Below are 16,777 nucleotides of genomic sequence, written 5' to 3' on the forward strand. Positions count from 1 at the left end.
TCGGTGTTTTACTCTCATCTTCAAATGTATATTTCTAATAATTTTTCAATAAAAGCTACAGTATAATTTCTTCTGTCATGTTTAAATGCAAATTCAGGACAGAACTACCTCACCATAATGGCATTAAAGATATGTAGGAGATTGTGGTCCTCCAAACTCGTTGAAAATTTAAAAGTAGTAGCTGTTAAATTATGTTTAGAAAATATCAGTACAGTTTTAAAATTTCACCCTAAAAATTTGTATTATAGTTCTGCACCTAAGTACGCAAACTGTCAGATACTTCTGACCAAATCCAATGGTAAAAACAAGAATGATATTTGTTATCAATAATGATACTTATAAATATTTCAATCCGAACATACTTACAACGCCCAGTGACCCTGGTCACCAAGTACTCCCAAGTAAAATAAAGTATTTTCATGTCCTTAATTATAACATTTTTAAAAAAAAAATGATTGTTTTTTATAAGATAATTTATTAATTTTTAGATATATTAATTATTTTTTACTAAATTATCTTTTCTCTAAACTTTAATGATAAGCAATTAAATAGATAGAGAGATAAAAATAATAATGTCAAAATAATAATACAAATAATTGGTGGATTTAACAGGATTAATTAAATTAATTATTTTTAAAAAATATAAATTTATTGAAAATATTTTATAATTAAAGATAAAAAAAGTATATCTCCGTCATTTTTTATTGAAAATGTGATGCGATTTATTCACATATCTTAATATTTAATATTAATTTACATTATTATTTATTTATTGTGTTTGAGGATGTGCCAACATTGATCTTCATCAAAGGAGAAAAATGAAAACGTGAGCAGAAAATTAAGATGGTGTGTGGTGTGCAAGTGTTGATCAATCATGAAGCATGCAACGCTACTCTCGTCTCTCTTTTGCACCGACACAAACTTATAATTGCAACGTTGCTTACGCACACTCGTCACAGAGTGCTTTGAAACTCTCAACCCATTCACGGGAAAGGATCCTTCTCCCTTTTTTCCTCTTTTATATTTTTCTTGCATTTGCTGCTTGTGGGAATATAAGAATAGATCAATAAAAAATTGTGTATCATATAAATAAAAATAAAATTAAAAATAAGATTCATAAACTTTAATATTAAAATTGATATCAAATTTAATTATATATAATTATTCATTTTTTATTAATGAAAATCTCTCGGTATTAAGGGGACTTTTTTTCTCTCTCTTTTCTTCAGAAAATTAACATATAGATTGAAACAAGTAGTACTGAAGTACTGATCTCATCCGTATCCTGTTTTAGATTAGGTTAGGTCTGTTTGTCTACTGTGGTCCACTGGTCCCCATTCGATAGTGTAATTATGCATGCAAAGGTTCAGATATTATTAATGTGAAGTTAACACACAAATAACCACTCACTATTGATTAAAAGGTAAAATTGCATGTTTCATCTCGTTAGTTATTTTTAATTTTAATTTTTTAAAAATTTATTTACGAATTTAGTTTCTCAAGTATATATTTAAATATTCATTATGACAAAAAAATATTAATTATCAGATATCGTCATATTTTAATTGAATGATAAATAAAAAAATATTAAAATTAATTCTTAAACGCACTTTTCATATTAAATCAGATAGGTGATCATACGTTATCTTCATGTATCAGTTAACATTTAAATTTAGACTTGAGATCACATTTATAAGATTTGGCATAAATTAAAAATTAAATTCATAAATAAATTTAAAAGGAGACTAAAATTAAAATTCAAAACAACTAAAGAATTAAAAATGTAATTTTGTCTAATTAAGAATATATTATTTTAATTTTTACTTTATAAAATACTGGAAGTAATATTAAACTAGAATATATATGTGATATAACATGTTCAACAATTAAAATGCTCCATATAAATCATACAATGTTAAGTGGTAACGATCTTCCTCCAAGTCTCTGTCAGAAAAGTAATTGATTGTATACTCCGTTAATGTTATATATAAAAATAAAAATAAAAGTTAAGTTTTAGACATGTTTACAATGTCAATATATACTCGATAGTCTATACATTTCGTACTTTATAATATTTGTGGAGTGGGGACGAACGCATTTTCACTTTATAGTATATCTAAAGTGAATTAAAGTTACAAGAAAAAATGATTGACTTGTGCGGCAAGCACCTTATTATTTTGGCCTTTAGAAAAGTTGAAGGAACTCTCAATGCCTTAGACACGGCAAGTTCAAATTGGATCTCTTTTAACTGCTAGACAAAGAACCTGACAACTTTGAGGAAAGCCATCTTGCATTATAACACATGATCCTTAAGAAAATACCATATAAACATATACCATCTAGATTTCTTTAATTAAATCTCTTTTTTTTAAAAAGAAGTAAAATTATTTCACTTCATTAAGAATTATATATATGAATTAAATCATGTAATGTTACTTAAATAAATTAAACATTTTCCATGCTGTATTTGAAGTGAAACATGTAATGTTACTCATACTATATATATATATATATATATATATATATGTGTGTGTGAGAGACTAAAATTAAAAGTTTCGGCTTTTTAGGTAAATTAAAAGTTTTTTGAAATCACATTATATATTTTCATGCTTCAATTTTAACTATGATAAGATTTAATAATTAATATTTATTCCTCACAACTTCATATAAGAAAGACTTGCTCACTTAATTCGAATATGATATTCCTTACCTTGTATGTATGTTTTTTTTATACTTATTGTACTCAATAACATTTTCTTTAAAAAAAAACTTTTTAAAAACACGAATCTGATCAATCTCCCCGTTATCATGAGATATATTAATATCTCAATAATTATACATATCAAATTTTAGATAAATCAAATATTTAAATATGAAGTTTTATAATTGATATTTATTTTCTTAAAATAGTATATGTTAAAATAATTTTGACAAATGACGTATCAATTAATTTTTAAACTATATAAAATTTTATTTAGCTGCTTTATTCGATTGTTTTAAAATAATATTGGATTAATAAAACTCAATATTCTTGAAAAACAATGAAGTGTAACCATACTTACCCTTAAAGTCGGTAAATTTATACCATATGAAAAATAAGATTAATTAGCCTTAGGTATCAAGATTAAGAATCTTTATATTTATTAATTTTTACATTTATTAAATTTTATCAATCTAATAATTATGTTGAAATTTATCATAAAATCAAGTAGTTATTAAAAAAATATATAATAAAAATAAAAATAATTTGAAGAATTATTATATTTTATTGTAATACAAATAAAATGTTATATATATAGTAGTATAAGATAATATTGTTTTTATCAAAGCTGATGGCATCAAATCGTGAATTGATTGTATTGCACGTTATTCCTCTTGGCTCGTCTTTCTATCTCATATCCTCCGGCTTCTCAAATCTCTATGCAAATAAACAAACTTAGTTGTTAGGATTTAGGAGATTATTACTTACTTTGTCTCGTAACAATTTTCGTGTAAAAAAAAATTCTATAATAAATATTTAAAAAAAATCATATATAACATTGATAATTATTTTTTATTTATATTTTTTACAACATTAATGATATAGACAGTAAGAATTAAAAATCAATTAATGATGATAAGATTATTTTTGTATAGTTGTCATTCACTTTCATTCATTTATTAATTTTTTTATAAAGTAACTAAAATAACAATTATAATTTCATATACCTTCAGCCTTGGAACGACAAAGTTAGCGTTTCATAACCCAAGTTGTTTTATACCTTTAGCCTCGTTAGTCACATAATCGCATTAACTTATAAGCCACCTAATTCAGTGAAGACTTATGGTAAGTTTAGTTGTGCAAAAAAGTGGAAGGAAAAGAGAGAAAATTTTTAAAAATTTCGTGAGTTTCACATGTTTTCTTTTTATTTTAATTTAAATATTTATTTTTAATTCTCTTTTTCTTTTTGTTTCTCTTAAACCAAACCAATCATTAATTTAATTAAGACTTAAATATAATTTTGCTCTTCTTATTTTATTTAATTTATAATATTTTATAGTTTTGATTCCTAAATGAAAGAAATAAGAATAATCTTATGTTATAATGAATTTATACTGTGTCCCCGTTATTTTGGGGGTAATGATACATTTGATTTTTTAACAAATAGAAATCAAACAATATTATTATCTTGTTATTTTAAAATTTAATGATAATTTGAACAAAAATAAACTTTAATTTTTAAGATATATTGTTAACAAAATATTAATTTAAAGAAAAAAAACAATAGAGTCATCAATGAAGACTTTTTGTTATCTTTTAGTGCTTTGTCAATTTTTTTACACAATTTTAACATTTTAATTAAGTATAAAAATACAAAATAAATTAAGAATTAACCTCTTAATATAAAAAACTCAAGATAATTATATAAAATACCTAAAATCCATAAAATACAAAGGCTTAAACAAAAATGGAATTCACGCAACCTTCCATTAAAAAAATAAAATTTTAAAGTTTGAGACATAAAATTTGTAATTCTACTGTAATTATAAGTTTTTTTTTAAAAAAAAAACAAGCAATTATAAGTTTTCAAACTTAAAGATAATTATTCATATATTAACGAAAACATTGATTATTATTTCGATAACAGTGCTAATATTCATTATAGTGATATAAATATTTCGTTTACATTATAATAAGAAATGATGATTGAAAAAGATTAAGGATTTTAGGAAAAGTTCAACAAAAATAAATTAAACCAAAATAGATTTCATTAAGAATTAGACGAATATATACATTGTGATCTTGGAACTGATAATCATATGTGTGTGCAGAGTGAGTAGTGTTCATAGGATTTGAGTGATACTAATTTCATCCAAAGATAAATGGTTTTCAAGTTTTTTATTTATAGATTTCTGGTACTAATAGTGAAATTCTAAGCTTTTTTATTTCTAAAAGCAACATTTGTCTTGTTTCACTTTATGAAAAACTGCAACCACCGCTTCTTTGAATTTTGAATTTTTTTATGTGTGCCTCTGTATGCGTGAGCAAAATAGATCATTAAAATTAATTTCTGTCGAAAAAGTCTTCATTAAATAAGTAATACTTATGGTGTGTTTGACTTGAAAAGGTGAAAATAAATTTAATAAAAATAAAATAAAAAATTAAAATTAAATATATTGTTAACCTTGAATAATCACATGTTAATTTATTCCTATTATGCAGAAAATGCTTCTCCTTCCTCTTGTTTCTTTGTAACGATTTATTATTATTAAAATATAAATAAAATCATTTGTTATATATCATATGTAAGTAAATATTTTGGTCTAAGAGAATTCTATCTTGTTCTAGGTTGTTTATAACACCGGTTATGATATATTTAACTTTTTATTATTAAAATAAATACAATTATTTATTCTGGAAAAAACTTACACGGACAAAAACCTAACTTATTAATTTCAATTATCAATTGAATAAGATTTATTGTGTTTAAAAATTGAATCAAATAGAATAAAAAAAAAGAATCATGTGACTCACTTATTTTTTCATGGAAAAATTAAGGATACTAAAAGTTCATTAATTTTTTATGAGTCGAAGAAGAATTTACATATCATCAATTATTTTATTTATAAATTCTTATAATTTTAAATATTTTCTACAAAATTATGAAGTCCTTTAAAATATTGTAAGTTCATAAACTTGTTTAAAATCGTATAAGTCCATGTTTTATAAATCCATGAAAATTTAAATTGCAAAATCTAAATCATAAAAATATTTTTAAAAATCTTAAAAATCATTACATTCTATAAAAAAAATCTTTTATAATTCATGATTTTTTTATGTTAAAAAAATATTTTAAAATCCTCATCCAATAGATCCCCACACTTTGGAAATTTTACTTAACATATATAACAAATGTATATCACCGTCCTTGTGGTACGAGCCAGATAATCTAATTCTTTTTTTTTTAAAAAAATACCTTAGCAACATTTCACTCTTTTTTTATGAGTCTCTGTAATTAGCGAAAAATTATTAGAAATTATCAGTTTTTATGATTTTCACTTTTATTTTAAAAAATAAAATTATTAAATGAGAAGTTAGACCAACAAATAAGTAATTTTAAATAAATTTGAGAGAGAATCGCATTGTCGCCAGCATATTTCTAAAATAATATGATAAAAACTACCAAACATTTCCCATGATGATGTAGATTATGTAGTGTTGTTTTTTTTTTTGGGTAGGAAGTGTGGATTTAATTTTTATAATTTTCTACGTAGAAAGATATTGAAATAAATCTCTATTTTTATCTATCTGTTATGTTTTAAAATATTAGGTTTTTCTTTTATTTATTGAGCAAAGATTAGATATTTGTCCGAATAAAAAAAAATTAGATATTTGTGACAATATTTGTACGACAATTGCAAGAGAATAGTTAATAATGAAATTAAGACCGTGTCATAAATTCTGTCCAATATAAGATACGTAGATAACTTCTAAACTATTAATATAATAATAATAATAATAATAATAATTTTTAGGAATATACTTAGTTATCTCTACAGAGATCATATGAGCAAATTATTGTTTCTATTATCTAATACTATTTGAAAGTCACATTAAAACACAGTTATATGGGCTAAATAGAGTAGGTGAGATGTTTCTTTCCGAAAGTAATTAGTGATTCTTAAAATAATAGGGGGAGAGCACCTCCAACAAACTCTATAATTGTACTTATGACTCTTTAAAATTTTATCCAAGAATGATATTTAGACATTTTAAAATTATTATTTTTATTTTTACTTTCTTAATTACAATACCTGTTTTATCATTTCACTATTTCCTCTTTTCTTTGATCTCTCAAGATATATAGATGTGCCATGGAGTAGTATACAAATACAAAGTATCATTTTTCCTTATAAAATAACTTCACCTTTCAAACTTTAATAGGTGATATTGATATGAAAATAGTTTCATAACGAGAGAAATGGATAGTTCTAGTACCAACCACCAAATACTACTAGTCCCAATTATTAATTGTAATAATACAATAGTTTTTTTTTGTGTCACAGTCAGAGAGCTAGCACATCTACCTATTTCTTTGTAAAAAAAAAAAAAAGAAGAAGAAGAAGAAGAAGAGAATATGCAGTTTCTTATTCTTTTTATGAAAAAGAAAAGTTTATGTGCTCCATCTGGAATTGATTACTATAAGTAAATTAATTATTACGCGGCTAAAATACAAAGCAATTGTCTGCAATTGTACAGAACTATAGTCAAATAATAAGGTAATAAATAATATATAAATAAATAAATAAATAAATGAAAAGATGAGTACGATTTAATTCTGGATCACTACGTGGAACCACTCGATTTGGTACGAGGCGCACAAACGACAAAATAAAGTTTAAAAGGCAAACAGCCTCTGTTTAAAAAATTATAAGAACTGAAAAGAAAAGCACAGCGAAATGAGTAGGTTGCAGTAAACGGTGGAAACTGTAGTATCCTGAAGTATGATTACGATTCCAAGCCTGAAAAAAGGAAAAAGTATTTTATAATAATTTCGCATATAAAAAACAAAAGGAGAAAATGATAAAATAATAAAGAAAAGTGATATTATATTTTTATATAAAAAAACAATGTAAGAATAACATAATTAAAAAGGAAAAGAGTTATGAATCTCACTGTTTTGAGTGTTTTCGATCTATTCTATCCATTGCTCAATAATAACGTCTAAACATTATAATGACGAAATTTGAAACAGGTGATATTTTAAAGTGTAATTTATCAATACTAAACTGATATTAAATTCATCATAATTAATTTAATAGTAAAGATAATTTCTAATATTAAATTGATCATAGTGAAGATAATTTCTAGTAATATTCTTTAGTGTTCGGATAATATAAAATTAATATATTTTACTTAAAAAAACTAATAAAAAAATAATGTAATATTTTTTTCTCATCATTTATGCTTTAAGGTTAATCATTAATTATAAAAAATATTTAATTATATCTAATATTCATTTAACTAATATCTTAATACACTGTATGTTTCAAATTAAAAGTTAATAAATAACTTGTTATTTACTATAATAATCTTATATCAAAAGACATTATCATATTTTTTCTTAAAAATTTTTTATTGTTAGACATGTATCATCTATATATACAATTTAATAAAAAAAATATTAATTTTTATTTATTGTTAGACATGTATCATCTATATATACAATTTAATATAAAAAATATTAATTTTTATCTAATAAAGAGCATTAGATAAATATTGGTCTATCCAAATTATCAACATCTTATCCACCATTATCCTATGATAAAAAATAATTAAAATTAAAATTACAAGAAACTTATTTTCGTAATATATATTATGATAATAAATCTTTTATTTTAATGTAAGACATACGTTATTGTTATTATTGTCAACCGCTAACACATTACATTATTATTTTTTATTTCTTCGCGAAGGCACCTAAAACTGCACCAAGCTACCAACAAATTTATCCATCAACTAACTTTTTTTTTTCTCCTTGAAGGAAAGAATTCAAGTCAATACAAACAGAATCAAACAACTTGTCTCCTATCTCATCAGAAATAGAAATAAACTACAACAAAACATAGAACAATTCACCGTAATGTATATCACTTCTATATTTCAGCTTTATTTTATTGATATTAGTCAAATCCACCCCGTGTGTAAGAAAAAAAAACAGAAGGGGATAGAAGTCACAGAACTGTTACAGTTATATAGTTATATAGATTTTAATCCTCACTTTAGAAAATAGAAAAAGCCGAAAAAAATTCAAAATTTTATGGGTTATTGTCATTATGAAAAGCCACCGCCAAACCAGTCACAACCTTCACGCCGGAAAGCGAACCCTTAGGTTTCAGCTCCGGTGGCTTCCATTCGACCACCGCCGTGTTATCTTCGCCGGAACTCTCTGACTCCGCAGCGAATAAATTCTCCTTCAAAAGCTGTTGTTGTTGTTCTTCCTTCTTCTTCTCCTCTTTGATATCGTTCGCAGAATTAGTAGTGCGCGTGTAAGGAGAGAGCCACTTCGCTTTCACGTACTCGGCTCTCCTCCACGGCGGCACGTGCATTCCCTTCTTCTTCAGACTCTGCTTCGCTGCCTCCGACACGAGCGCCACGATGCTCTGCAACCGCTCGCACGTGCCAACGAATATGTAGGGAAGGTTCTGAAGAATCGTCTTGTACGCCTTCGTGGATCGAGCAATCTCGAATTCTGACCTGAAGTCAATGTCAATTAGAATTCGTTCTTTCCCCATCATCACATCTATGTATTCATATTCCCCTGCACAAAATCAATTAAATTAAATCCCTAAATACAATAAAATCTTATGCTGATTTCAATTTTCACTCAATTAATTAACATAATTCGAATTGATAGCTGCTAGAAGAGAGTGAAATAGATAAATTAAAGTACCAGCGGGATATGAGGGAGATTTTTCCCAGCGAGATTTGCAAATTGAGGCATCGTATCCAAGGGTTAACAATTCGTCCGTGAGGATCTTTCTGCAGAAATTGTCTTTGCGCTTGCAGATCTTATTCTTCTCAACGATCTTCGCGGTATCCGCAAGCAAATTCCTTTCGCGCACACTGGCACACGCTACCAAACCCTGTCGAAAACGGAAAAAAACCGTTTCAGAATTGTTCTCTCTATAGAACGCTTTGAATTACACAACCTGCTTGAACTATCGTTTACTTTGAGAGTTTCGCACGCCTCGCCGGAGGAGAAATTGGAGTCGCCGGAACCGCCGAACGAGTTCGAATCTTCGTCAGAGCTGTCGTCGTAGTTCCTGTTGAAGCAGTTACATCGGTTGCGGTGGTGTGAAGCGGAGTGCTTCTCGTGGCTCTCCTCGATGAAACTCTGCACCATTTTCGCTAAACACGCCGAGCTCGGCTCAAAATCATTGGAGCCGTTAAGCGTTTCATCGTCTCCGGCGATCTTTTCCGGCGCCGAATTTCTAAGAACACCGGAGAACTGGCGCTCGAGGAGCCGCTTCAGCCGCGACTTCACAACCGGCTTGGCGAGCTCAAGCTGAGTCCCCTCGGCCAGAACCTGAGAGTCGATTGGCTGAATTTTCATCGGAAAAGGTTTCGCGATTACAACACAAAGATGACTCAGAACAGAATCTCACACTCTCACTTGTTCGTCTTTTCCATTACGGATTCTTGAACTTAAATTTTAATAATTGGAGTCAGAACTCAGAAGACAGAACTGTGTAAAAAGCAATTAAACCTCTGAAGTTCTGCGGTATCACATTTCTCGATTCTCGCCATCGTTTTTAAAATTTGAAGACGAAGAAAGTCAGAAAACTACAGAAAAAGGAAAAAAGTGAAAAGTGAGAAATGAAAATAAAAATTAATGTTCTCTGCTAAAACTGTAGACGCTGAAATCAGAGCAAGCCTCTTGGAAATTTTTTTCCCTCTCGTATTATTATATGGTGATAATAATCTGCCTCGGGGTTATGAGATGAAGCATGGAATAACTTGAAAACTATGCTAAGTAAAGTCGCTTTTGCTTAGGGTTTGTAATTGTATTTGTACTACCAGATACGCTTAGAGTTCCCAAACAAGTAGCGGCACGACAACGTCAATTGGATCCCAACAAGATCGCCAACCACCGCCGGAGCCTCCATATTTCACGGCGTGGCGGTTGAATTTTCCGATGACGAGGGGAATGGGTTGGAGCTAAGGGCGTGTTTGGTTGCGTGAGGTTATGGGTTTCGTGCAGGAGACGGCGAGAGGAGATGAGAGGATAAAGAGAAGATCAGAAAGCGAAGACTATTTTAAAGGCAACGAAGCCAAAAATAAATAAAAAATGGGAAGACGTAGGAATGAAAGTGCCACGTGTGATCCTACGTGGCGGAATACGAGAAGCGTCATGGTGAAGTGTGTTTTCGTGTCGAGGTTTTTTGAACCGGGTTTAGGTTCGTGATCTCGGCCGAGGGTGGGAATTGCCGAAAATGTCCTCGTGATGCGGATGCTTTTCGGAAGCAGGCTCACGAGTCACGACAGTGGCGGGGGCAATTCCAAAACCATTTTCAGTTTCGTGCGTGGGGTATAGAGTGTGTTTGTGAAAATGTTCTAATTAATTTTTAATTTTTTTATTAATATAAAAATTTGTTTGATTGTTTAATACATTAATTTTTTTAAATAATTTTCTATTTTCTTTAAAAATATTTATTTGAATTAAAATTTTATTATTTTTATTATTTTATGTAATTTTACATATTCTAGATTTTTCAACATATAATCTTACCAAATATTATAATTTAATAAAATAACTTATTAATTTTCTGTTTTCAGCTGGTTTTAATGCAGTCTTAGTTTGAGGCAGAAATCATATATTCTCATAATTTTATTTTATTTTACTAATTTTCTTAATATTTTATAGAGAAAGCATTTCAAAATAATGGATATATTATTTGATATTTCAGAGCATTAAAAAGCATAATATTAATTTTTTATTCTATTTTTATCTTAAGTAAATAATATATAATTAATAGAATATAGTTTTATTAGTGTTATTTTATCAATTTTTCAGCAATACTAATTTTTCAATATGGTATCGGATAAAAATTAATTATTATAATAATATTAGGCTTGATTATCCCGTTAAGCAATGTGTATTAATTGATAGGAAAATACAGTAATAGTTGCTGGTTTGCATTTGTCGGAGTGTTGAGTAATAAATAATTGTTGCATGCAAAAAATATTATGTGAAAGTATTTATTTTGAACTCAAGTATAAAAAAAACTGCTATTAACGTTTCTCTTTATAATTATTGAAAATTTATAATCTAAATTAAAAGAAAGAGTTATTAAATGGTAAGTGCAACCCATATTCTCAACTTTTAATTGTTTGCTTTCCATATTCCCAACTTTTTTTTCTCATTTTTAAGTATTTGAGTTTAATTAACCATGATTTTATCCTAAAATATGTAGATTTAATTTTCACGGTCCATAAAAAAATCTTGGGAAAAAATGTAAATTATATTAAACCCAAAATGATACAATAATAAACGGGACATAACCTGCGCTTGTCTATACATAAGAAACTTAATCTTACTAATAACTTCTATGACAGAAAATTGATAATTTTCAAACATCAGTTTGTTCCTAGAAAGCCAATAGACTAATTGCTATAGCCAGATGACGTAATTTTCTTTGAACACCTGATGTTAATCTGTCCCTGAGCCCAAACTTGGAGAGATTTCCTGCAATAAAAGAACAAATGAGCATTTGACTCAGACTCATTTAAACATAAAGGGCAGAGACTCTTGTTCAAAAAAACAACTTTGTCAAGAATAAGCAGATTCCTTTTAGCAAGCCACAAAATGAAAGACATCTTAGGAAGGATTGCTGGGTTTCAAATATCAACTAACAGTAGGCTTGACACCTCTAATATATTCATAAAAAAATCTTATTATTAAGTAATCTATAAATAATTTTGTTTCTAAGTACTATTTGAATATTGAGATCTATGAAATACGGGTGCACTTGTTTTTGGAACAAAATAATAATAATGCAGGGAATGTGGCCCTTCTTTAAACACGACGTTGACATGTCCTTCTAAATGACGCCACGGGTAACATTGTAGTTTTAAGCCGTTGGATTGTTTGTTGCGAAATGAAAATCACGAAAGTCATTATTTGAACCAAGCATAATTGATAAAAAAAAAAGTTAAAATATTTAAAACTGTTGGGTTCGTGAAAACGTGTTCCTCTCTTTTGGTGAAACAAAGATAAGTGTCTTTTTCGACGAGAGAAGGAGAGGAAAATTTTCTAGACAATGATTATTGTAAACAAGAAAATAGACAAAAATTGTTTTGAGAAAAAGGACAAATGAATGATGACGATTTCATAATACTAACGGTAAATATTTATTTTTATCCTGAAATTTATTAAACATAAATAATTAGATCTATATGAAATATAAAAACTTAAAATTTTAAATTTAAACTTGCAAAAATACAATAAATTAGTTTTACTATTAATTTTTCTTATTAATTCAAACACTGTATTTAGTATGATACCTTGGATAATGACAAATAATAATTATCAGGTGATATTCACGTATTATTTATCTGATTATCACGTGTCAAAATGTTAGATTTTGGATTTGATTTCTAAATTTGATAGTTTGTCTTTATTTTAATTTTTAAATTTAATTACTTATTGACATTTTGATTGTGAATTTAACATGTATTATCATTTTAGTTCCTAAAAATACTTTTAAATTTTTAATTAAGTTTTATGTGACATAAAATTATTAGCATAACCATTATAATATTCTCTGAATTCTATTTTTTTCTATAATTTTGTCATATAAATTATACTGTAAATGTAAAACTCATTTATGAGTGATTGCATTGCAATAGTAAGTGTTAAATTTAGGATATTATTAACTAGATTCTATAAGGTTTAAGACATTATCTTACATATTATTAGTATGCAGAAGGTTAGATTAATTAATTAGTTAATCTATTTTGTGAAATAATGTTAATGACGAAGAGGCATTTAAAAAAACTTGATAATCACAAAAGGAAGAAAAATAAAAGGTATTAGAACCATTTTCCTTATACACCCTTTTGAAGTTTTCATATGGTTGTTTGATGATTGATTATTAAAAAACATGACCTATTATAAGTTAAAAATATATGACCTACAAAATTGAGTCTAAAGTATAATTCACTCATTATATTCTCAATGGAGAAGATAATTGTCACTCATTATGTTGGAGTACACAATATGTATGACCTATAAAATTGAATATAAAACATAATTCACGTGTTATATTAGTTATGCAAAATCTACAAAATAAAAGAAAATACAATAAAAGATAAAAAAAACTAAAAATATATAATTTTGTCTAAATTTTTTGTCAAATAAAATGATCTATTTGGTATCTCATTACTTTTAATTTCCTCTTCAATTAAATAAATATGTTGACTTTTAAAAATAAATTATTTGTTAATATTTATATATTTACATAATATGTATTTTTAATTTGATTCTTGTGAAAAACTAATTTAACTTTTATATGTTTGTCACTATTTAAGTATTATTTGTTAGAATTTTAACTCAATAAAACATAATAAATAAATTAATTGTGATTTCAAATATAAAATACAATATTTTTTATTTATATACTTGGATAATTATTTTTCATCACTGTAAATAATTGTTATTACTATAAACAAATATTATTTATTATCATTATGCTAATAATATATATGTAGTGTTAGACTTAATTAAAAATTCACAAATACTTTTAAGAATCAAAATGACAATACATAATTAATTTATGGATCAAAATATGAGTAAGTGATTAAATTTTACAAGGACTATAATGTTAGAAAGTTATTAAGTTCAAAAACCAAATTTAAAAATCAAATTTTTGACACATAACATCTATGTAAATGACACATGATAATCATGTGAAGATTTTCGCATGTCACATCATCATTGTAAGTGTCATATAAGCATAGCTGTTTGTTTTAACAAAAAAAACTAATAATATAATTAATTTGTTGCACTTTTTATAAATTCAAAAATAAAATTTTAATTTTTCATCTCTTGAGAACTTGATTATGAGTGTCTAACAAATTTAATGAGTATTTATCCTTGTAGTAACAATAATATTATCTTTATTCTTTGATAAGATTATTTTGGTGAAAGGCCGTTTTAAATTAATTGTTTTTTTGTTATTTATTGAGTAAAAAATATAACAACCAATTAAGTGAAATAATTAGGAAAGTGAAATTTCAAAAAAAATAAAGGCAATATTAAAATTGTGTTTAAAATATGAACAAATTTAATCTGTAATTTTACGAAGTAGTTAAAAGAAGAGCTAGCAATATATAAAAATCGACCAATTTTAAATATTTGTGGGTAAAAGTTTTAGTTACTTAATAAAAATGATATAAATACTGTATTCTTGATCATCTTATCTGGTAGAGGAGGACATTTGAAGCTCTAGGAGAAGGTAATAAATGGTGGTCCGTAATGAAGAAATTGAAATTTGAAAGTGGGGTCCAATGGAAAAAAGGAAAGACGATGGTCCATGGTAGAGTTAACGTTTGTGGTGTGGACCTCACTGATGGAGATCCTGTCGGGAAGGAACCCAGTTACTACCTGCTAACATAGTTCAAGTAAGGCCCATGAATATACTCCCTATGCCCTAGTTTATCTCTTACCTGATGGGACATCTTGCCATGGCCCATCTTTGTGTCAAAAATCAATAATTAATCTTCTAAGATATTAAAATTTATTCAAAAAATAATATTTTTTTATACACATGAACCAAAATTAAATTCTTAAAACACATACCTAAAAACAATATTATCTATCATATCATATTATAGTATATTTGATTTAATAAACAAATGAGGGGGAAAAGAATTGAGGTGATGTTTTAGATTATTGGGTTAATAAAAAATGTGTATAAAATAATATAAATACTTTAAATAAAAATGTATTAAATATAAATATTTTTGTCATTATATAGAAAAAATGTTTGTTTATCCTATTTTCTACTCAAAATGCTTGACACTCACTAAAAGACTCTCCCTTGATTCCTTTCTCACACCAAACAAAAGAAGGCATGTAATATAGACTCTTTTTTCATCCCATGTTATTAATTAGTCACCTTTCAGCTATGTCAAAACAAAACATAATGCCTTACGTGCTCGAAATCTATTTGTCTATCTTTTCCTGTTTTTCTATTTGTGTACATCATGAAAGAAATTTTAATATATACTTTTGAATATATTTTAATACTTTTTAATGTATTTTTTAATATATTTTATTGTTAGTTAAAACTCATTAAAAAATACAACTTTGTGAGTTACACCTTCTATTCAATGAATTTAACTTAGGATTTTATAATTTTAATATGTTTTATTAATAAAATGTATTAAAATTGTACTAAAAAATATATTATCAACACTATACCTTTTTTTTATAAGAGAAAATATTTTTTCTAAACATCGTAATTAGAGTTTTTACTCTCGGACAGAATTATGAAACATCCAAGTCTTAACAGCGTTTTAGTTTTTTTTAGTTTAACTTTTCATACAATATATTAAATTCACATTAAAATGTGTGTTAAAGGAGTTGATTTTAGTATTTTGTTAAATAAGTAACTGGTGCCACAATGGCACGGCCTTTTTATATTTTGGTAGGTATGGTTTGCTCCTACGCCTTTGTTGGATGTATACTACATAAGTTAACTGATTCTCCAGAATGAGAAGGGAAAAGTAGTGCAAATACTAAAATTCAAGCATAAAATTTCTAGATTTATGCAATGATTTTAAGAATATCTTTATTGGTAGCATTTTATTGTATTTTTTTTACTTAACAATCGTGCTAAACGTTGTTGTATCAATAAAATAGTGTCACGAGCCGAATTATCATAAACAGTTTTTTTACAAGATAAAGGACCCACCTCTACAATATTGGAAGATAATGATATACAAAATAAATGTTTATAACAATACTTTTAATATTTTTTTTATCAAATCATATAATTATTGTAATAAGCACTGTAGTTAAGATGTTTAATTTCTTCATAGAACCTTTGATCCTTGGAATGTGTGTCTGTTCCAATAATTTTGTCCGGATAGAGGTGGTGTTAGTGTAGTAGACTTGCGCCATTTTGCGAGTTGGCGTATTCTGCAACCGATTGTATAGCACATTGTGCATTGAGTTTGTGGCAGACAACAAAATCCTTAGATACAAATCTGCGTACCTCCGATTTGATC

General features: G+C 26.7%; 1 protein-coding gene across 1 annotated transcript; it reads right to left on the reverse strand.

The window, feature by feature from the left end:
* Positions 1-8,615: 8,615 nt before the first annotated feature.
* Positions 8,616-10,795, reverse strand: LOC100781835 (uncharacterized). Its single transcript, XM_006574984.4, has 4 exons — positions 10,562-10,795; positions 9,714-10,327; positions 9,435-9,627; positions 8,616-9,302 (listed from the first exon to the last, which is right to left on the reverse strand). The coding sequence occupies exons 2-4, from the start codon at positions 10,095-10,097 to the stop codon at positions 8,800-8,802; spliced, it is 1,080 nt and encodes a 359-aa protein (XP_006575047.1). The 5' UTR covers positions 10,098-10,327; positions 10,562-10,795; the 3' UTR covers positions 8,616-8,799.
* Positions 10,796-16,777: the final 5,982 nt, after the last annotated feature.

Source organism: Glycine max, chromosome 2 (assembly GCF_000004515.6).
Source record: "Glycine max cultivar Williams 82 chromosome 2, Glycine_max_v4.0, whole genome shotgun sequence".
NCBI lineage: Eukaryota > Viridiplantae > Streptophyta > Magnoliopsida > Fabales > Fabaceae > Glycine > Glycine max.

What these genes read in the sequence shown, in the direction of transcription:
- LOC100781835 (XM_006574984.4), bottom strand. Translation starts at nt 10,097, where the DNA reads ATGAAAATTCAGCCAATCGACTCTCAGGTTCTGGCCGAGGGGACTCAG. An exon ending in AGGCGTGCGAAACTCTCAAA is followed by an intron (nt 9,628 to 9,713) that starts GTAAACGATAGT and finishes CGTTTTCGACAG; the next exon opens with GGTTTGGTAGCGTGTGCCAG. An exon ending in ATCTCCCTCATATCCCGCTG is followed by an intron (nt 9,303 to 9,434) that starts GTACTTTAATTT and finishes GATTTTGTGCAG; the next exon opens with GGGAATATGAATACATAGAT.